The sequence below is a fragment of the Dreissena polymorpha genome, chromosome 8 (genome assembly GCF_020536995.1).
Source record: "Dreissena polymorpha isolate Duluth1 chromosome 8, UMN_Dpol_1.0, whole genome shotgun sequence".
In the NCBI taxonomy this organism is placed as follows: Eukaryota; Metazoa; Mollusca; class Bivalvia; order Myida; family Dreissenidae; genus Dreissena; species Dreissena polymorpha.
In genome coordinates, this window is record NC_068362.1 from 77,589,452 (window position 1) to 77,612,647 (window position 23,196).

General features: G+C 36.3%; 1 protein-coding gene across 1 annotated transcript; it reads left to right on the plus strand.

The window, feature by feature from the left end:
- The first annotated feature begins 1,812 nt into the window (after nt 1-1,812).
- On the plus strand, nt 1,813-21,934 carry LOC127841839 (U4/U6.U5 small nuclear ribonucleoprotein 27 kDa protein-like). The gene is made up of 7 exons (XM_052370963.1): nt 1,813-1,968; nt 13,105-13,158; nt 13,302-13,380; nt 15,200-15,333; nt 16,247-16,326; nt 19,757-19,818; nt 20,806-21,934. The coding sequence occupies exons 1-7, from the start codon at nt 1,929-1,931 to the stop codon at nt 20,858-20,860; spliced, it is 504 nt and encodes a 167-aa protein (XP_052226923.1). The 5' UTR covers nt 1,813-1,928; the 3' UTR covers nt 20,861-21,934.
- The last annotated feature ends 1,262 nt before the right edge of the window (nt 21,935-23,196 follow it).

The window sequence follows — 23,196 nt, forward strand, 5'->3', positions numbered from 1 at the left end:
TTAATTGTACATTATTGTTAACATAAGCATTTAACACAAAGTTAAAATTAGGTTATTTTACAGCACTCTGTACATTACCTAATATTTGGACGAAAAAACAGCCAACCAACCATACAGACGAGTCCAATATGTGGGCATGCCAGCTGTGTGCTAGTACAAATATATCACAGTATTGAACAAAACCCTTAAACTTTTTACCTCAAACCAGCAATAGCAATTCCGTTTTTTACATTATTCGGGTTAAATACATAAACATATATTTAAAGCTAAGTCTCCGAAAGAGTGCAAGCACTAAGGTATGACTGTTTTAGATGTTAATTGTAAACATATTTTTTATCGAAAACTAAGCCCTTTGATACTATTTAGAACAGTATTAAGTATGTTTTAATGTGGGCCCTGTTATTGAATTACTTTATATGCAGATCCTCCATAGTTTTTTTTACTCGACGTACATTATAATTATAATCATTTTTCCATGAAGGGTACTTTCGGTGTAGATTCGGAAATCTTTAAATCAAACCATCCAGTATTGACTATATGATATCAGGGTGCAGGATAACGTGACTTTGTAGGGATCCAAATTAAATGTTAATCGATGAAAACACAAAGGAAAATTGTGCTTTTTTCAAATACTGTTTAAAACTATTGCCCTATGATCTAACTGTAACGCTCCATTTAAAAATAAATTGGAAAATTGAAAAAAAAATGCGATTTTAGTAAAAATTATTTGTAGTTATGCCTTTCCATCAGCTTTATCAGTAGAGCTTCAGGCTCGATTAGTCATTGTCGGCTCGGTTACTACTTAAATGCAATCCGGATACTCTTAAGTATACGTGAATGTACCCCGGTTACGGAAAACATACTAAAACGTACCCGGTAAATTTAGACTGTACCGTTTTATTACCGCCCGATGTCTTAAACGCGCTTAGGAATATGTAACAATATTCCCCTTTCTATCAAAACCTGCCTCAACTTCCTTTTTGGAGTATGAGTTTCGATAATATAGAGGTCATTTTACAAAATATTGACATAACTATGAACATTATGAATTTGAATAAATAGCCGACAACGACCAATTTAGCGTTAATTATCGGGTACGTGTTAGTATATTTTGCGTACCCTGGGTACATTTAAGTATTCTTAAGAGTGCTCGGGGTACATTTAAGTAGAACTCGGTCTACCATTCTCAATTAGCCGGGTACTTGTTAATATATTTTCCGTACCCGGGGAACATTTACGTATACTTAAGAGTACCCAGGGTACATTTAAGTAGTACCCGAGCCGACAATGATCAATCGAGCGTTACTAAGTTACGAGTAACACCGTTGAGGTTACGATTTACGGTAAATAAAATAACAACCGTGCCACCACATATACGTTTTGTAAAAACTTGTCCGCGTCGTCTGTCGTCATCATTTATCATATGATGATATCTTACTGTTTGTTATCAATTTGCAACTGACTTTCCGAAGCAAAACCTTATCAATATATTTAAATCTATCTGATTTATCTTAATGTATGAGCATCATATATTATATGGAAGTCGTCACTAATATCATTTGAAATTAGTCAACTGATTACAAATTCTGAGGAGAACTCTATTCCTCCGGACTTGATTCGCAAATATCAAACAGCTACAAATGATTGTGTTTCTGTGTTTATAAACCAAATTAGAGGGGGGGGGGGGGGGGCTCGAAAACTAAGTATGTTTCACAGCTACTTGACGCACGCGCGGTGAGTAAATGTTTTTCAATGTTTCACCAAAACACATCAAGATCAAGATCAAGAAGACTGCCTTGCTTTACACATAAACATCGCAACTTTTACAATACATTTGTTTTTTCGAAACATTCTGGTGTTAAACAATTTATATTATTTTTGTTTTGAGCAAAGCACTGTTATTCTCAAAGTCTCAACTTCATTAAATCATGCCAAGAAGCAGAAGCAGAAGTAAATCTCCAAAACGAGGTAAATATTAATAAACACTTTATTGTTTGCATTTTATTATTTACTGAAATAGTTTTCGGACAGCACTATTTGTATCAATATGCTTTTCGAATTCGGGCTCCGCTTTCCGCTAGAGAAAGAGCCGTGGGTAATTTTCATAAAGATTTTACATCGCAACTATGACATAAAGCACGAATCATTATAAACATAATTATTTAACATTTGGTCGTTTTTTGCTTTTTTTCAAATGGTAATCTTCTACAGACATCAAGATACAAGAATATTTATTTAAAACGTCGGATGTGAATAACAATAAACATTAGCTCATGAGCTATTTCCCAACAAAACAATTGTATATATATAACAAGTGTATATTGAGCTGAAAGAAAGAAAGATTAAGCATATTATATAAGCATATATAATACAAGGACATATTTTAAGCATATAAAACACAACATTAAGTAAAAATGTTCATTAAAAGCATAATATTTTGTAAGTTACACACAAATACAACAAAGGGATGTTTTTGCATAGTTCATAATTAAAACATATGGTATACACTTTTAAGTTTTACAAACAAAGCATTGCAGACCTATATTAAAATTTAAGATATTAAAACAAGTATAGCAAACATTTCATGTTTAAAAGCATATACAAGCACATGCACAATAACTACATAGAACAACAAATAAATAGCACATATATACACATACACAAGGGAGTATAAAAAAGCATATTTAAGCACATGAAAAACAACTACATAGCACATATGGCTATGTAAACATATATACATGTTTATTATTTATCTTTTTTTTTTTTTTTTTTTTTTTAAACACACAAGAAACTCATATACACTATTACAAGGAAAATAAACAAGGGGTTAACTGACAGATAAATAAATAATCTAAGTAGGACAGCAAAGACAAGCAAGCAAGCAAAAAATGTGAGAAGCAGGTTACTCACACAATCAAAATAATCGTGTTACTGTTACAGTCTGCAAAATTCCCCTATCGCCTAATCGCCAATGCGATGAAATATCGGCTCTGGCAATAGAAAAATTGAATACAGATCGCCTGAATTGCAATGAAAAAAAGTCAGAAAAATAAACAAACAAATAATCAATTTAGGCATTTAAGGTGTAAATTCTTACAGAGACCCTCGCTTGGTTACTTCCCTTAGTTTTCTATCATAAGTGATCTCCCTTTAATTGAGAGTTTAAAGTCCGGCTCAGGTATTAAAAATTTTGTAATACTTTTGGTAAACTGAACTTGAATTCTACGCCGATAAATGAAATAATGGTGCAAATTTTTTTACCAGGTTTTCCGAAGGAAAAAACTGGTTATTAGATTGGCGAATGCGGGCGGGCTGGCTGGCTGGCGGGCGGGCGGAACAAGCTTGTCCGGGGCATAACTATGTCGTTCATTGTCAGATTTTAAAATCATTTGGCACATTTGTTCACCATCATTGGACGGTGTGTCGCGCGAAATAATTACGTCGATATCTCCAAGGTCAAGGTCACACTTTGAGTTCAAAGGTCAAAAATGGCCATAAATGAGCTTGTCCTGGCCATAACTATGTCATTCATTGTGAGATTTTAAAATCATTTGGCACATTTGTTCTCCATCATGGGACAGTGTGTCGCACGAAAGAATCACGTCAATATCTCCACAGTGCCTTTCCCAGGATTTTTTTCAGGCGCCCCGGGGCCGATCAGGGGTGGGTTCGGGAGGGGTGTGCCCTCCCGACGTTGATTTTTTAAAAATTTAACGTGTCAATTCACGTTGTGTGGTGCGTTATAACTCAAAGAAAAACAGCGTCAAAAGACGTCATTTGGTGCGCTATGACTCTTCAAAAAAATCCCCCAGTCATTTAAAAATATATTTTTTTTATATTGTTTAATTGTTTTAAAACTTTTCTGCACAGATAGTAAAATCCCGACTCGAACGATTCCCCAATACATCCGTTTCAACCCGACTCTATTACTGTATACTTACTATTTTTCAAGTTTCTATTTCTTACCCGATAATCCCGTTTATTCCGTTTTTATCAATCTCTTTCTGGTAAATATTTACGATAAAAGCTTTCAGTTATTTCTTTAACACAAACCTTGCCATTTTTAAGTGACTATTCATAGATTTGATGAAATATTGCCTCTGAATATGCGTCAATCCCCTGACCTGTTGTGTGCTTGTTAAAACGCTCAATACACGCCATTTGTATGCAATAGACGCGACGTTGTACATGCTGCATAATTTTCGCGCTCTTTTTTATTGAGAAAAAGATTCGACACAAAACAAATTTGCACTGCTAATTTGAAGCAAAAATATTTAATGTTGCGGTAACATTTACATTCGGAAGTGTGTTTCGGATTAAAAACGCGTTAACATCGACTTACGGGAATGGGTTTCGGATTACAAATTTATTTATTTCCATTTGAGATTTCAACAAATATTAACCGTTGCGTTATAAATTCAACGATAATTTGTTTAAACACTTTACGAGTCGAATAACTGTTTTAACGGAATTATGCATGAAATTCACGTTGTCCACGAGGATCACGGCCGGTTGCCATCATCAGTCTTGTAACTATCGATAATCGGACGAAACATTTACAAGTGTGCGTAATTAATTCAACGAAAATTTGTTTAAGCGCATTACGTGTCGAATAAATGTCAGAAAAACGAGGTGAATCAGTTCTATAAATGGACATGTTGAAATATACATGTACTGGAATTAAATAAATTGTTGTCACATAATTGTAACCGGGAGTCATTCGCACAACTTACTCGCTATAATAATTAATTGTTGACCACTTGCAATTAATTTCTCGTATTAATTATGAGTCATAGGTAACAATTGTTTACAGTAAAAAGGTGTGATGATGATGCCCGAAACCGTCTTTAATGTTCTGTACTGTACTAATTACCGGTTTTATATTACTCAAATGGTACAACTTCTTGCTAATCAAGCTGCGATTAACTCTTACTTCATGCCCGACGTCAATCAAAAATAATGGTCGATAGTTAACCCCGCCCTCATAAGCATTCACGTAACCGATTGGACGATGAACTTCACAGTTTGACGACTGGAAAGTTACCAGATACATCCTTGTCAGCATTTAAATGACCGTGTAATGTGGCTAGAATAATCAATACGCGCGTCATGCTATTCTCTTATCAGTGGATTATCCATTACCCCATGTGGTGTTTATGGCGATTACTTGTGAAAGTAGGTACCGAGTTTCTTTTAAAACAGGGAATATTGATACACTGATAGGGAAACCTTGATTTTTTTGGACAATCTCCACTTTCTTTTACTGAAGAATACACTGATCGGAAAATTTCAAGCGCCCCGGGGACTCTGATTTCATATTCAAGCGCCCCGGCAAGGGGCGCTTAAATGGCCTGGGGAGACCCTGCTCCAATGTCAAGGTCGCCACGACTTAAAATAGATTTTTTTTTAAAACAAACTTACAAAGGGGGTTAATTTTGTTTGTTCATTTCAAAAGTTCAGTTTGAGTTTTCTCCCTTTATCAGATTTTTTTTTCACAATGAAAACCTGGTTTTGTGACAATTTTGTCCTTTGTTGTTTTTGAATTAAGTAAAACGGTTGAATGTGTGTTATTAATAGCTTTGAAATTATTAAATAACCTTAACAGTGTAACACTTCAATATTTACACATGTCTTAAAGTCGCCAATGCCGCTTTTAAAATATATCGGTTTATTATCATGATTGACTGATGTAAAAGCTTTTCCAGTCAACTAGCATACACTACGCGACCTGTGATTGTTGCCTAATTCGCGGAGTCAAGGCAGACACTTTGCTTTTTAAGTGGAAAATCACCGCGATTTCACGTGATTCGTCACTCCGCCGTCGCGCGAGAGCAAGATAATCTTCCGGCTGATTCCCCTCAATTTTGCGGTGATTCGCCGTGATCACAGTGGATATCGGTGACATCAATGATTCGCCAAATCATGCATATAAACCGAATCGTGTCGATAACTGTATACATAACGCTTTTCTAATGTTCACAATTATCAAATAATCCAACATTATTACAACATCACGTACGAAAAAATAATCTTAAACATTTATGTCGGTAAATATGTTTGAGAATTTCATTAACACAACCATACAAATGTATGACTATGCCATTTTTCAGAAGTGTAAATAGTACAGTGCATAATGTAGGACACAGCTTTCATTGGAAGAGCATATTTAAATTTAGATTGAATGCAATACGATCTTATAAAAAAACGTTTTATTGCGTCAAACGCCTTCATGTAAAAAACGTTTTCCTCCTGGAAATTGTTCTATTTATGCATAATATTATCAAAACATTTTTTCGACACGTAAAAGCGTTGAAACAAATTAATATTCAATTCAAAACAAATATACCATAAGTATAAATGTTCAGTAAAATTCCCAAATGAGAATAATAATTTATAATCCCAAACACACTTCCGATGTTTTAATGTTATCACGACGTTTACAAATGCTTCCAATATAGTCCTCATTTATATTTCCCGACAAAAGAGCGCGAAAATGATGCGGCAATGTACAAGGTCAAGGTATACGAGCGTGCAAGTATTGATTTTTTTATACAAACTGTGTAGCGCAGAGAACATTGAATTCTGTTGATTTCGGTTAAATGTTTCTTTGGTATTTTTAAAACTATTATATCGCCAACAATTTGATATTTCTTTTATGTCATTTCAAATCAAACACGCCGTATCCGTATCATATTTCTCGTAAATTACCAAATTATTAGTTTTGTCTAAATCAAATACCATGTATAGAGAAACAAGGTATTCATAACCGACCAATGACGAAACACTATGCAACTTTCAATTTACACAGTGCTACATGTATATGGCAACAGTATGGAATTTCAACAGTGGTAGTGTATTCAGGTCTGGAATATAATTGCTTGTAAGTTTTAATAAACATTCTGCTAATGCAATTAGTTAAATAATGTTTACATGTTATGTTCAATAATTTATTGCATGATCATTCTGCGCTGTTATATTAATTTGGAGCTTTCAAAGCTTACGACATTACATTAAGTTCATGTTGGAACGGGAGTATTTATGCTAATACGCCCATTGTATACAACAACAACAAAAGCTTTATTATTGCAATGTATAATTAAGTGTATACATATATGTCAGGGATCATATTTTCCGGCAACATCAATCGGTCTGGATTTAACTGGGGAAAATGTGTCCGAAAATTTATATCCGAAATCATGACAAATTACGTTAAAATATATACAATTGATTTTGCCATTCATGAAGGTGGTATAATAAAAGTACAAGTTAAATTCCCTTAGGCATTTTTTTAAACGGTAAATACGAGTTTTCTCAATTGATTTTATCATTTGCTATTTCATTGTTGTTTCGTGCACGGACTCTAGATGAGTCAATATACGCTCTGTGTTTCGTGTGCTGTTTAATCTGACTCTTTTTCATCGTTGTCAATATTATTAATCTGTGTGATTCAATACCACGCATCTAAACTTCTGGTCGTGGTTATTCAACAACAAACAATAAAGTACACGAATTATTTCGATTCTAACACGATTTTTACTAAAGCTTTATACAATGTATATTATTTTTCTTGAGTACTTGTGTGAAGTTCCGCCCATAAAATAACTTTCGGCTGTTCTGTCGATCAGATCCGCGACTTTCATTCATTTATTGCCGGATTATTACGCTGGTGGAAAATGTATCGGCATGTTTTGTTAAGTTACAGCGCGTGCTTTCAGTGTATAAGGTCCGCCCACAATTATTGCAGAATATCCGATTTTCTTCTTTGTTTATATGAAAGTTTACTGTTTCATGCATGAAATGCACAATTTCCACGACAATAACATCAAGATTTCCATCTCCGAGGTAACTGTCAACGAATTTATCGTGGACGAGTACACATTACGGACCGATTAATTAGTGTGCTATGTATAAGCCATTGAAATTATCGATTGATATTGACACGGGTTATTCACGCATGACTAATACACAACCGCGCGAATCTTCGCTGCTTGGGGTCATACTAGTCGGCTGACATGCAATAAACTGGTCCTGACCGGTTTAGAGACTGCAGCGAATGGTATATCACACCTAATCGAGATAAGAATTTAAATAGAGTGTGTTAGCATGTTCACTGTGTAATCGATTTCATGACATGCGAATTTTAGCAAACAGAATAGGACCGACTGTTTGGGATTTTCAATCGGTCTTTCATGACCCCAATCGGTCTAGGACCGACAAAACTGAAAAAAATATGATCCCTGATATATGTTACATGTACATGATAGTGTAACCCTCAACATCACTCGCTTAAAAGGGTGAGCCACGTCAGTTCTCGGTGATTTGCCGTGATTCGCGCTGATTGCGTAACAGCAAGATTCATCGCGCGACAGTCACCGGGGGTCGCCGAGACATCACCAAAATTTTCTTGTCGCTCGAAATCACCGCGATTTGTCATGTTGCATCGATTGCAGTGATGCGAGAATCGCGGCAAAAATCAAGGGTCGCGTAGTGTACATGGACATTCACTTCAAACAATTAAGGCTTAGATCAAAAGATGCACGCGAGTGTCATTTTGCCGACAGTTTTGATAGTTTTCTGTTCTGGAAGAGCAATTAGTACACCGCCTAAGCAGTACATTAACATCGATAGTAGCCAATGAGAACGCGCGCAGTGTATATACATATGCATTAGTTTACCTAAGCGATGGAATGAGGTCGTTATGGACATGTATTTACGCACAAAAAGTTAACACGCGCAACGCATTCCCAACAGTAAATATGAATACGATTTACTCTAGGGTGTTATAAAACTCTTAAAAAATAATTCCCCAGTCGATGGGCAATTTATTTTGAATTCATAACCATACACACGTAAACTAACTCACCCGTGCAAAGGCAAATGTATCCATACGTAGACAACTTTATTTTATATCCCTCTTAGTGTATTATGTAAGTAAATGCATACAAATAAAAAATATTTTTCAAAATATAGTGATCAATTAAATCAAAACACTTGAACTCATGAGCCCTGGTGTTTATCATTCATATGATTAAGATCGATACCCGGTTTTGTATTTTTACTGGTACATTTGTAACTACTTGCTGCTCAAAATTACACTTTTATTGTACTGCTAAAGCCAATAATTTTTAAACTGAAACTAAAAGCTACGACAGAATAAAAGTTTGAAACCTGGAATACTGATTTGTTTACAATCTTACGGTTACCCCCCAAATGCAATCTATATATAGCGACTGTGTTCGTCCTTTCATGATAAAGTCATTGTAAATTAATTCATTTTTTTCTGGCTATGAAAATTTTTCTCTGGCTATGTCATTTTTGAAGTTTCATAGCCACATTGGCTATGAAGACAAAAAAGTGAGTTTTGCAGACTGCTGTTAAAAACTTTTTTTTGTAAATAATGATTTTTTAATGATTTTTCTTGAGCTACAGCTTCTGATTGACTCTTCCTTATTCAAGATTTGCATCAATAGCCCTAAAACCGTCATTATAGAGTAGTTTAATATCTTTTTTAAAAAATTTCAACAGACTATGTAGCATGAAAATCACTCAGAAATAAACATTTTGTGTTATGTACAGTACTGGCACCGTGTACTTGAACAAACACCACTTGCCGCAGTGTTCACCTCACTGTGTTCGCTTACCAATATGAACCCCGGGATGGGTGTTCAGATCAGATGTCGCAGGGGCCGTTTGCCATAAAGCAAACACCTCGAATCACCGCGGACCCATAAAATCTACCACGATGTTTATCTTGTTAGCTAAAAATAAAATAATTGAACACAAACGTATTGTATTGAGCCCTTTCATTTAAAAGTGTTAATATTGACGACAAAAGTAAAGTACATTTATCAAATGAATTTCAGCATATGTTTCTATTTTAATATTTGATGAAATAAGCGTCCAATCGGGACAAGGGTATTCCAGCATGCGTAAATCACTTAATGTGGTGTGCGCGCATCGTGTACAGTTCATGTTCTGTTACAAATTGTAGCCACAAATAAATACATGTATAATTATGCCCATGATATTTTCGTGTCCAGTTTTTGTCTTGACAAAAAGCGCGTGAAAATAGGCGTGGGTGAATTTATTTATAAACACAAAAACTGCGAAGAGCAGACAACATTGTAAAAGTTTCGTAGTGAATTTCCATTTAAGTATCTGGGTATCTCGCAAATGATTTGGAATTGACATTTCCTCTGAATAAAATAAAAGGCAAAAATGCCGTGTCATTATCAACTTTTTGTTCGTTCAATAATGCAACAATTATATTGTACTGTATCTGATTGCACACAAAGTGCTGTGTACAGTTCATGAATATTCTTTTTCAATGACCAATGAACAGCGTCATCTATATTTAGATTTCATTCAACATGTATAAGTCATTTTCTGGAAATCGGGAGAAAGTTAAAGCGATTTTTTGTAAATAAACCAACGTTTTTTAGCTCGACTATTATATATGAAATATATATAGTGGAGCTATCCTAATCACTAGGCGTCGGCGTTTCCGTTAGCGTTGGCGTGCAAATGTTAAAGTTTTCATACTACCCCAAATATTTTCATTGTCCCTTGACATATTGCTTTCATATTTTGCATACTTGTTTACCAACATGACCCCAACCTATAAACAAGAGCAGACAGCTCTATCAAGCATTTTATATAATTATGGCCCCTTTTCCACTTAGAATATGCAGCAAATGTTAAAGTTTGCGTACTACCCTGAATATTTTCAATGTCCCTTGACATATTGCTTTCATATTTTGCATACTTGTTAACCATCATGACCCCAACCTATAAAGAAGAGCAGTCAACTGTATCAAGCATTTTGACAGAATAATTGCCCCTTTTATACTTAGAATATGCATATTATTGATAAATCTATGTTAAAGTTTGCGTACTTCCCCAAATATTTCCTATATCCTTTGACATATTGCTTTTATATTTTGCATACTTGTTTACCAACATGACCCCAACCTATAAACAAGAGCAGACTACTGTATCACGCATTTTGACATAATTATTGCCCCTTTTACACTTAGATAATTGAACATTAAATTGCCATAACTTCTTTATTTATGATCACATTAAATTATTACTTTGACAAAACAACACTTCCCTGAATACCACAATGGATTGATTCCACCCAAACAATACACCACGCCCCTACCCAGAATTCCCCCCCCCCCAAACCTCCCCCCCAATTTTTTTTTAAAACATCATCTAATAAATGACCCCACCCCACATTATACCCCCCTACCCCCCTTCCCCCCTACATTTTTTTTAAACATCATCTAATAAATTACCACACCCCACATTATACCCCACCTCTTACCCCACCTACCCCCACTACCCCCCAACAATTTTTTTTTTCCTTTTTTATTTTTGAAAGATCGTCGAACTTTTTTATTTTTGAAAAATCGACTTATAAATTATTGAATATGAACAATTTCCCCATGATGGCTTACTTTATACTGTCGAGCACTTGAATAGTCAAGCCCTGTCCTCTGACAGCTCTTGTTTATTTAATTTGTCAATTATTTATATTTTGTGTTGTCCATGTACGTTTGTTTTGTTCTCATTTGTTTTCAGCAAATCTTATGAAAATAAATATCGTAATTGTAAATGTTTAAAGCGAGTCCCGTTTCCGAGATCAAATATGAGAATTACTTCGATATGTTTACTGACATGTACAATCATTGTTTTGACAGACGACATGTGCTTATCTAAAGTTTGTGGTTCGTAATAAATAGGATATTGGATTTTGGGTGCTTGATTGGGAAATAAAAAACAGACGCAGTCGGCGGTTTTCTACAGGCCTTTTGTATAGACCAACATAATAATTAATAGTGCACGTGCTTATTTAACATTTAGGGATAATAAACACGGGTTCTAGACACTTCAGATGAAAGTCATCGCGGTGATCACGGGTGTTCCCATTACCGATAGCGCGCAATCACGGCAATTTCGGGTGTTCGCCAAACACCGCGGTCAGAAGCGTGTCCCTTCCCCTGCAAAATGTCACCCATCAGGAAAAATGAACACCGAGGACAAGCGTTTTTGTTTAAGTACACAGTGCCTGTACTGTAGCGTTCATGTACAGTTGTATCTGTGTATTAATCTTTTCGTTTACATCGCGTCTGTGGGAATACCCTTGTTCTGCTCAGATGTTTATTATATTAATTGATTTAACAGGGTTTTTTCTGCTATGTAAAAATGGCTGTTTATCAGACCCGATTCCAAAGCAAACAGACCCAATCCCCGAAACAAAATTTAAAAATAAAATTATAAATTCCCAATTAAAAAAAAATATATATTTTTTTTTAGAAAGAAGTGCTTTATGATTATTACATCTGAATTTTATTATATAAACTCCTTACAAAGTATATACATTGTAACTATAATTTATATGATTTTTTTCAAAATGGCCAGGAAAAGGCCTGATTTGTCAATTTTTGTTTCTGAAAAAAATCCCGATATGGTACATTTCCCAATGCCATTTTATCGCTTTAAAAAATCTGAATTTTACCAGACTCCTTTTCCTAAAATGGCTAGAAAAAGCCCTTTTTAATAATTTTTAAGTGTAGTTTGCCAAATGCCTATTGCAATTTGAGCAATCTCCCTTTCCGGTGTAACGTCTGGATACAAGGTAAACAGGAGCATATTGGATGTTATTGCAGGTGTTTATGGAACTACTAGATAACTGAACCCCAAAACGACAAAACATAGGGGTGTCAAACAAGTCGTGTAGAATACATACCAATGATTCCTCCTACACTGTAACTTTCAGCTACATGTATGCTTTAATATGCGGTATTTTTAATTTGAACTAGTATTAAACCATAAGAAGTCCACCAGTTGAATTGAAAAACCCAGCCCACCTTTTATGGAGCTACTAAATGCTTAGTTTTAAGCCCAATCCTATATGAAGCTCCATTCTGATTCTTTAAGACTATAAACCTGATAGTCATAAACATTAAAAATAGGTTAGAAGGTACAGTCTCTTTTAACATAATACCTTACCTGCAGTCATGTATGCTTATGTGGATTTTTAATAATTATTTATTACAACAATTATGCAAGGTCTTAAATATATTTATTGCATTTCAGAAAGAAAACGATCCAGAGATCGTGAAAGATCCAGGTCACGTGATCGACACAGACGTAAGTTGATATAATATAATATATAATTTTCAGTACCAAGGTTTTCTTCTGTAAGTACATGGTCAATCATCAGCTGTATAAATTTTAGCAGTAAGGTTAAGTATTAAAAAAAAAACACTTTTCAATTACAATTTTTATTGAAGGTCATAAAAGAAGTAGGTCAAGGTCCAGAGACAAAGGTCGCAGAAGATCAAGGGAGAGAAAGCATGAAAAAGATGAAAGGTAAGGTACAGTGTTATAAATAACACTGTTTTTGGCTGTTATGAATGCAAAAATATATTGATTAGGCACCCTTAATTGCTTTTTTATTGTATAAATGGTATTTGCTTATGCTTTGTTTTACGTTTGTTGGTAATTGAATCAAATCTTTATTTATATGAATCACAAGAACTCGGGGGCATTTTGTTATAAGTACATGTCCTTTAATTGCTAGATTTTAACAACAGAACAGTTAGGCTTCATTACAATAAGAGCAATATAATTAAAGAAAGGAAATAAAAAGAAGAGAAAGACTCTAGCTGGACTAGAACAAGTCTTCTAAAGATTGAAAGACAATAGCATTAACCATCAGCCATTTGAAATGTTTAATAATGTATATTAGTAATCAAGATGTTGAACCCAAACTTTAACAAAAACAACTGACACATTCAAATAATTCAATAATTTTTGCATTTGTAACCCTTGATAATATTATCAATTTTAAATGATGATTATTCATTTAAATAATGTATTTTCAGTATGTGTGTGTGTCATTGGTGTTATTCGAATCCCTGATGTTCGGAACGGTGTTTTTTATTTTATTTTGTTGAGCCTGTTACAAAAAGTTATTTTTTTTACAATCTGTGGCCAAGTCCTTTTAAGTTGCAACACTAAAATTTAAACTTCTTAAACCCAAGCTAACACCAACTTGTTGATAAAGTTTATTTCAGTTACAAAAAAATTGGGTGAAGTTTTGTTGACTACTTCGGGATGAAAAGGAACTTAAACAAATATGGCAATGACATACCAAAATTAGCAGACAATAATGCCCCTTGTCTTCACCTTCATTGTTTAATTTCTTTTTTCACAACAATTACGCTAGCAAATTAAAAAAATCCTCATTGTTTAAATTCTTTAATCACTATCATAATGCTAGCAAATTTAACAGACCTTCATGGTTTAAATTCTTTATTCGCAATCATAATGCTCGCAAATGTAAAAGATCTTCATTGTTTAAATTCATAATGCTAGGAAATTTTACAGATCGTCTTTGTTAAAATTCTGTATTCACAGTAATACTGCTAGCAAATTTAACAAATCTTCATTGTTTAAATTCTTTATTCACAATAATAATGCCAGCTTTTACAGATCTTCATGGTTTCAATTCTTTTTTCCCAATAATAATGCTAGCAAATTTAACAGATCTTCATTGTTTAAATTCTTTATTCGCAATCATAATGCTTGCAAATTTAAAAGATATTCATTGTTTAAATTCATAATGCTTGCAAATTTTACAGATCGTCTTTGTTAAAATTCTGTATTCACAGTAATACTGCTAGCAAATTTAACAGATCTTCATTGTTTAAATTCTTTATTCACAATATTAATGCTAGCAAATTTAACAGATCTTCATTGTTTAAATTCTTTATTCACAATAATAATGCTAGCAAATTTAACAGATCTTCATTGTTTAAATTCTTTATTCACAATCATAATGCTAGCAAATTTAACAGATGAAATTCCCTCTAGCCCAGCTATAGACATAACTTAGTTTCTACTTACCCAATTTGCATTGTACTTCTTCACATTTATCAGTTTGATGGGGTTTTATGAAAAACAAGTTTTAGCCAAATGGAAATTTATTGAGCCAATTTTGTTATTTGTAGCCATTTGCTAATTTGGCGAATGGCAGAGCAGGCCCTGTTTCCATGAGCAATACAGCAAGTGTTAAATGGGAAAACATTACTCCATTGTTAACGATGATGGTGGTGGGGGTGGGGAAAGTGCTCCCAGCTGCAGCAGTGCTGTGTCACATGTTCTTAGAATGCATGGGCTGTTTTAGGCGTCACAGTCGAGACCAGAGTCGGGAGCATCACTCTCGAGGTGGTGGAGGAGGAGGAGGAGGAAGGAGACAGGAGGAAGAGGAGGAGATGGTGGAGGAGTTAACATTTGTACCTGTCAATAAAACTGTCACAGGTTGGTATAGCGTGCTTAGTACTGCTTCCTTTAATATGAACAGTCTTAGACTCAGTCTTAGTTCTAACATGAAAAATTTAGTCAATTAAAGATCAGATGTTATGATTTCCTCTGTAGTCAATATGTAACAAAGTTTGCATTCAAGGAATTTTTATTGTTACTTCAAACCTATTTATTTTTAGTTCAATTGCATCAAAAGCCTATGGCTTATTTGAAACACTCAAGTCTGTTTCCTGTTAATAAAACCAGTACTGGGTGTCTTTGGGGGAGATCTTAAGAAAGCTCCCACATAAGGGATCGAACCCGTGACCTCCCGATAGCTAGGCGGAGACCATATCCACTACGCCACGGGGATTATTTTTTATTTTTGTGGGTCCTTATTTTTGTGCAAATCTTTAATATCAACATTTGTTTGTTTTCAAGGTGAAATAAATATTTAATGATTATTTCAAATCGTTTTTATTAAGTCTGATTTATAAATGTATTTGGGATACACAAAGGCATTAAGATTATGTTTTCAAAGTAAAAATAAAAGATGTTTACGTAGAAAATATGTCAAATCAATCTTTTTCTAACTTTTTTATGCTCCTTGTAAATAGTGATTAGCAGTTTGTTTGCCCATCCACATGAGGTTAAGACAATATGACAACTTAAGTATTACATCAATAATGCTTCCTTAAAGGCGTTGATACTTACATGTCGTCTTGTTGAACGCTATCAACATAATTACGTCACTTTGACCTTATTATTACCTTTGCATAGGCCTTCTTTTGGACATCAAGTGTCAAAATTATCGTGAAATTTATATAGAAAAAGTTTAAAATTTTAAGATTATTGACTATGATGTTTTACTAGACCACCATTGCCTTAGATTTTGAATGCCCAGTTGCCAAGGTAATTATGTGTGTTGTAGAGGAGGAGCTGCAAGCCATGCCAGAAGATGAGCAGGAGATGATGAAGGTCATGGGCTTTGCTGGCTTTGACACCACCAAGGTAGGGGCGGCAGTTGGACTAGGCAAGGCTGAATACAGAAATTGGGTGGGGGTTAGACTAGACTAGGCAAGGCTGAATGAAGCCATAGGGCCTGGGATGTACTACATGTAGGCAAGGCTGAATGAAGAATTAGGGTGGACAATGGACTAGGCAAAGCTGAATGAAGGGATATGGTGGGGATGATCTAGGCAAGGCTGAATAAAGCAGTTGCTGGGGTGATATAAGGGAGTAGGATGGACTAAGCATGGCTGAATGAAGCAATGGTTGGGGTGATATAAGGACTGGGGATTGACTAGGCAAGGCTGAATGAAGCCATATTTGGGGTGATATAAGGCAAAGGATGGGCTAGGCAAGGCTGAATGAAGCAATAGGGCGGAGGATGGACTAGGAATGGTTGAATGAAGCAATAGGGCGGGGGATGGGCTAAGTTAGGCTGAATGAAGCAATGGTTTAGATGATAAAGCCCTGGGGATGGGCAAGGCAAGGCTGAATGAAGCAATTGGGTGGAGTTTGACTAGGCAAGACTGAATGAAGCAATAGGGCAGGGAATGGGCTAGGCAAGGCTAAATGAAGCAATAGGGCAGAGGATGGACTAGGCAAGGCTGAATGAAGCGATAGGGCTGAGGATGGACAAGGCAAGTCTGAATGAAGCAATAGGGCGGGGGATGGACTAGGCAAGGCTGAATGAAGCGATAGGGTGGGGGATGGACTAGGCAAGGCTGAATGAAGCGATAGGGCGGGGGATGGGCTAGGCAAGGCTGAATGAATTGATAGGGTGGGGGATGGACAAGGCAAGTCTGAATGAAGCAATAGGGCGGGGGATGGACTAGGCAAGGCTGAATGAAGCGATAGGGTGGGGGATGGGCTAGGCAAGGCTAAATGAAGCAATAGGGCAGAGGATGGACTAGGCAAGGCTGAATGAAGCGATAGGGCTGAGGATGGACTAGGCAAGTCTGAATGAAGCAATAGGGTGGGTGATGGACTAGGCCAGGCTGAATGAAGCAATAGGGCAGGGGATGGGCTAGGCAAGGCTGAATGAAGCAATAGGATGGGGGATGGACTAGGCAAGGCTGAATGAATTGATAGGGTGGGGGATGGACTAGGCAAGGCTGAATGAAGCGATAGGGTGGGGGAAGGGCTTGGCAATGCTGAATGAAGCGATAGGGCGGGGGATGGACTAGGCAAGGCTGTATGAAGTGATAGGGCGGGGGATGGACTAGGTAAGGCTGAATGCAGCAATAGGGGGGGATGGACTAGGCAAGGCTGAATGAAGCGATAGGGCGTGGGATTGGCTAGGCAAGGCTGAATGAAGCAATAGGGTGGAGGTAGACTAGGCAAGGCTGAATGAAGCAATAGGGTGGGGGGGATGGACTAGGCAAGGCTGAATGAAGCGATAGGGTGGGGGAAGGGCTTGGCAATGCTGAATGAAGCGATAGGGCGGGGGATGGACTAGGCAAGGATGTATGAAACGATAGGGTGGGGGATGGACTAGGCAAGGCTGAATGAAGCGATAGGGCCGGGATGGACTAGGCAAGGTTGAATAAAGCGATAGAGCGGGGGATCGACTAGGCAAGGCTGAAGTAAGTGATAGGGTAGGGTATGGGCTAGGCAAGGCTGAGTAAAGCAATGGTTGGGATGATATAGGGCGAGAGATGGGCTAGGCAAGGCTGAAGGAAGCAATATAATGGGGGAAGGGCTAGGCAAGGCTGAATGAAGCAATAGGATGGGGAATAAGCTAAGCAGGGTGAATGAAGCAATCGTTGGGATGATAGAGGGCGGGGGATGGGCTAGGCAAGGCTGAATGAAGCAATTGGGTGGGGAATGGAATGGGTAAGACTGAATGAAGCAATAAGATGGGTGATGAGCTAGGCAAGTCTGAATGAAGCAATAGGATGGGGGATGAGCTAGGTAAGGCCGAATGGAGCAATGGTTAGGATGATATAGGGCGGGGGATGGGCTAGGCAAAGCTGAATAAAGCAATTTGTAGGGGGATGGAATGGGCAAGGCTGAATGAAGTGATAGGGCTGAGGATGGACTAGGCAATGCTGAATGAAGAAATAGTGCGGGGGGATGGACTGGGCAAGGCTTATGGAGCCATATTGCTGGAAATGGACCAGGCAAGGCTGAATGAAGCAATAGGGAGTGGAATGGACTAGGCGAGGCTGAAGGAAGGGATAGGGCGGGGATGGACTAGGCAAGGCTGAATGAATCCATATTGCGGGAAATGGATAAGGCCAGGCTGAATGAAGTGATGCAGCGTGGAATGGACTAGGCAAGACTGAATGAAGGGTTGATATTAGGTTTGGAATGGACTAGGCAAGACTGAATGAAGGGGTGATATTAGGTGTGGAATGGACTAGGCAAGACTGAATGAAGGGGTGATATTAGGTGTGGAATGGACTAGGCAAGACTGAATGAAGGGGTGATATTAGGTGTGGAATGGACAAGGCAAGGCTGAATGAAGCAATGGTTGGGGTGGTATTAGGTGGGGGATGTAATAGGCAAGGCTGAATGAAGGGGTGATATTATGTGTGGAATGGACTTGGAGAGACTGAATGAAGGGGTGATATTAGGTGTGGAATGGACTAGGCAAGACTGAATGAAGGGGTGATATAAGGTGTGGAATGGACTAGGCAAGACTGAATGAAGGGGTGATATTATGTGTGGAATGGACTAGGCAAGGCTGAATGAATGGGTGATATTAGGTGTGGAATTGACTTGGCAAGACTGAATGAAGGGGTGATATTAGGTGTGGAATGGACTAGGCAAGGCTGAATGAAGCAATAGTTGGGGTGGTATTAGGTGGGGTATGGAATAGGCAAGGCTGAATTAAGAAATGGATGAGATGATATAAGGGTGCCGTGGGGGGGGGTGGACTAGGCAAGGCTGAATGAAGCGATAGGGCGAGGGATGGACTAGGCAAGGCTAAATGAAGGGGTGATATTAGGTGTGGAATGGACTAGGCAAGGCTGAATGAAGCAATGGTTGGGGTGGTATTAGGTGGGGGATGTAATAGGCAAGGCTAAATTAAGCAATGGTTCGGATGATATAAGGGTGGGGGATGGACTAGGCAAGGCTGAATGAAGCGATGGTTGGGGTGATTGTAGGTGGCGGATGTAATAGGCAAGACTGCATGAAGCAATTGTTGGTCAGATACATGTATAAGGGCCGCAGATGGACTAGGCAAGACTGACTTTAATCAGTTCTCCATGGTGTACCCAATTAATCAGAGTACAAAGATAACTATTAAACAGAAGTGTCTAAAGTTCATTGAGTCACATTAATTGGCTGACCATCAGTTATATTTATACTAACATATTTTATAATAATATTTATTGTTCATACAATTTCATTTGATTGATTCTTTACAGTTAAAAACATGTTATACTTCTTGATATGATAATGAATGGCAATATGTTTGTACTTTCAGAATAAGCAGGTTGTTGGAAATGATCATTATTCTGCCAATATTTCCAAGAAACGAAGATACAGGTTTGTATATTGGTCCAAAATTTTAATTGCTCTGCTTACAAAGTTGGAGGAGAGTATATTGGAGTTAATATGTAGGTTGTTAAATGATTGGTCAAGCAGCATTACAAGTTTGAAGAACAAATTCTTGTAATATTTCTCAAGCGATTACATTTAAATTAAAAATATATCATGAACATGAAGTGTAATTGCACAATAATTTTTTTCCTTCTCCAGTTATGCTCGCCGCCTATTTGCCATTTAAAGATAAAGCACTGCAGGTGTGCAATTCGTGTTTATGAAAAAACTGTATTTCAGATTACAGGTATTTAAAAGATAAAATTCAATCCTATAAATATTGTTATCATAACATTATCATATTCAAAAGTATGCATTTCTAGGTAAGTAGCTGGTAATAGTGTTGTTCATTTGCTTTAAACATTACCCACTCAGAAAAAAAGTGAAAATGGTTAGATGCAAACAGCATAAAACCAGAACAGCCTTCGAGTAACTCACAGTCTATTCAGGTTACATGTTTTTTACTGCTCATCAGTATCTAAGGTTGGAAATGAAGTCTTCAAAACTTGAATTTAGCAAGAAAGGTCTTTAATTAAATTTAAATTTCTAAGGGACTGCAAATGTGTAAAAATACATATCAATGTGGTAAAGGGTTAAACATAGTACCTTTTAACTTACTTACAGAGATCATTCTTGCATGGGCATTGAGTCCGTGCGAAGGGGCATTACTAAAGAACATTTAATTGACTGATTTATGTCTGACTATGATAGAATGAAATTTTTAACTCCCCTAGCCTGGAGGGGACAGTCGATTTGCTGTCTGTCCTTCAGTCCGTCTGCCTGTCTGCAAAACATGATCATGCCTGAAATCTTATATTGAAGTTCAGTGTGTAATTAAGTCAGTCAATGTTTGATTCATTTTGAATATGGAATGAAGTGCTCTGAAATAATTATGCATTTAAAAATTAACATATCATTAATAATAAATTTCAGACAGTACATGAACAGAAAGGGTGGCTTCAATCGACCACTGGACTTCATAGCATAGTGTGACTGTAGAAACTGGACTCCATGAAAATGAATGGGCATCTATGGTCGAGAAATAGTTTACCTGCAGTTATTAAATGAAGTCATAGAATGCATGGTAAATCTTGAGGTTGAATGATAAGAAAGTGTGTTGAACTTTTAATTGGGTGTTATTGTATACAAGCGCATGTCCATTTTATTGACTTCATTGACTAGTATTTGAATGAGTAATAGGCTTTCATTAAATGAGATTTAGTCTTGAGAACACATGGATATGTTTTTTAAGCCTTTCCCACAAAGAAGCAAGGTAAAAATAGCTATATGCAAACAGCATAAAACCAGATCAGCCTGGGAGTAACTCGCAGTCTGTTCAGGTTTTATGCTGTTTGCTGGTCATCAGTATTTAAGGATTGGAAATGAAGCGTTAAAAGCTTGAATCTAGTAAAAAAAGGTCTTTAAATAATTTGACTTTCTAAGGGACCACAAATGCATCAAAATACGTATCTAAGGGGTAAAGGATTAAATGTGATGAAAAATCAAAATTAAAGCCACATCATCACATTAAGGTTATTTCGTAATTTTGGGTTTGCTTGTTTTGTTGTTTCTGGTGATTATTCATTTTGTCATCGTTTCAATTATTCTTTAGTCCAGACAATTTCATGTCAGTTCATGACTTATTTGGATTCCATTTACACTTAATATCACATACATATGTGATTTTATTCTGTTAAATATTTAAAAGAAGTCATTACTATCTTGTACTTGTACATATTGGTTAGAACATTTTAATTTTTGACAGTGCACTGAGTTGGTTTTTAATACAAAAAGATATATTCCAATCGAATGTGACAATATTAAAGCCTAATAAACTAATGTTGTTTTTGTTAGTATTTTTGTTTCCATGTGAGACTGCACTGACAGTCATTGTACGTCCTGATTGCTATTCATTGTGGTTATTTTTGAGGTGTTTGTATTACCAGTAAACATGGGAAAAGTCAAATGTTGTGAAATGGTATATAAGGACATACTGTTTCTACTTTCAATTTGTAGTGACTACACATGTGTAAAAGCTTTAAATAAACAAGATGAATCTCTATGTGGCTGTACTGGTTTTTAATGTCTGTAAACAATACTTTTTGTGATTTGTTTTGCATGGATATGATGATTTACATTTAACTTATTTATGCCTAGTGTCTAGAAAAAAGGCCTTGGCAAACAGCGTAGACCCAGATGAGACGCCGCATGATGCGGCGTCTCATCTGGGTCTGCGCTGTTTGCTTAAAGGTATTTCTTTAAGAAATATTCTAAATATAGAAATACATATACTAGACATCCCTAATTTAGGAAATAAATTGATCCAATTTAGAAGGATGGGAGAGTCCACTAGTCATAAATGGGTTAACATCTCCGACCAATTGAACCATAAATAAGAACATGTTAATCAATGTATGCACTGAAGGCACAAATACAGCATGCCATACAGATATGTGTGCCAGTAATATAGTATGACATACAGATATGTGTGCCAGTAATATAGCATGCCATACAGATATGTGTGCCAGTAATATAGCATGCCATACAGATATGTGTGCCAGTAATATAGCATGCCATACAGATATGTGTGCCAGTAATATACATGTAGCATGCCATACAGATATGTGTGCCAGTAATATAGCATGCCATACAGATATGTGTACCAGTAATGCACATGTTGTATTTCCCATTACATTAGTGTACAAATAAAAAACATAATATCAATGAATGTATCATAAGTGTGTTGAATGCATAAACCATGCTAAATCTCAAAACAGTGTTCGTTTAATTTGGTTAATTGTGAACGTTAAAAATATCTCTTCCATGTGTATTTAGATGCCAAGAATATAATGTGAATGTTATAATTACAAACTATTATGTATTATGTTTACATTTCTTGTTATAATCTTACGTCGAACCTGTAATTGTACTTAAAACTTAACTTTCAATTATACTTACATACCTAAGAAAACTTTTAATTTGAAGCAAACAAATTGTTCTAACTATCCTCTTGTCGAGGGAAATAATGAGCAGAAATAATATAGAGACCCAAATTATACTTCATGGCCTTTTACCTTAAACTGCAAGCTTGGCAATTCACAGAAGAATAATAGTTATTCAAAACACATCGTCTAGTCATGTCAAGTTATTATACCCCCATTACTGGTAATGGGGGCTATATAGGAGTCACTTTGTCGGTCTGTCTGTCCCAAAAATTTCATCCGATCTTCACCAAACTTGGTCAGAAGTTGTATCTAGATGATGTTAAGGTCAAGTTTAAATATGGGTCATGCCGGGTCAAAAACTAGGTCACAGGGTCACAGT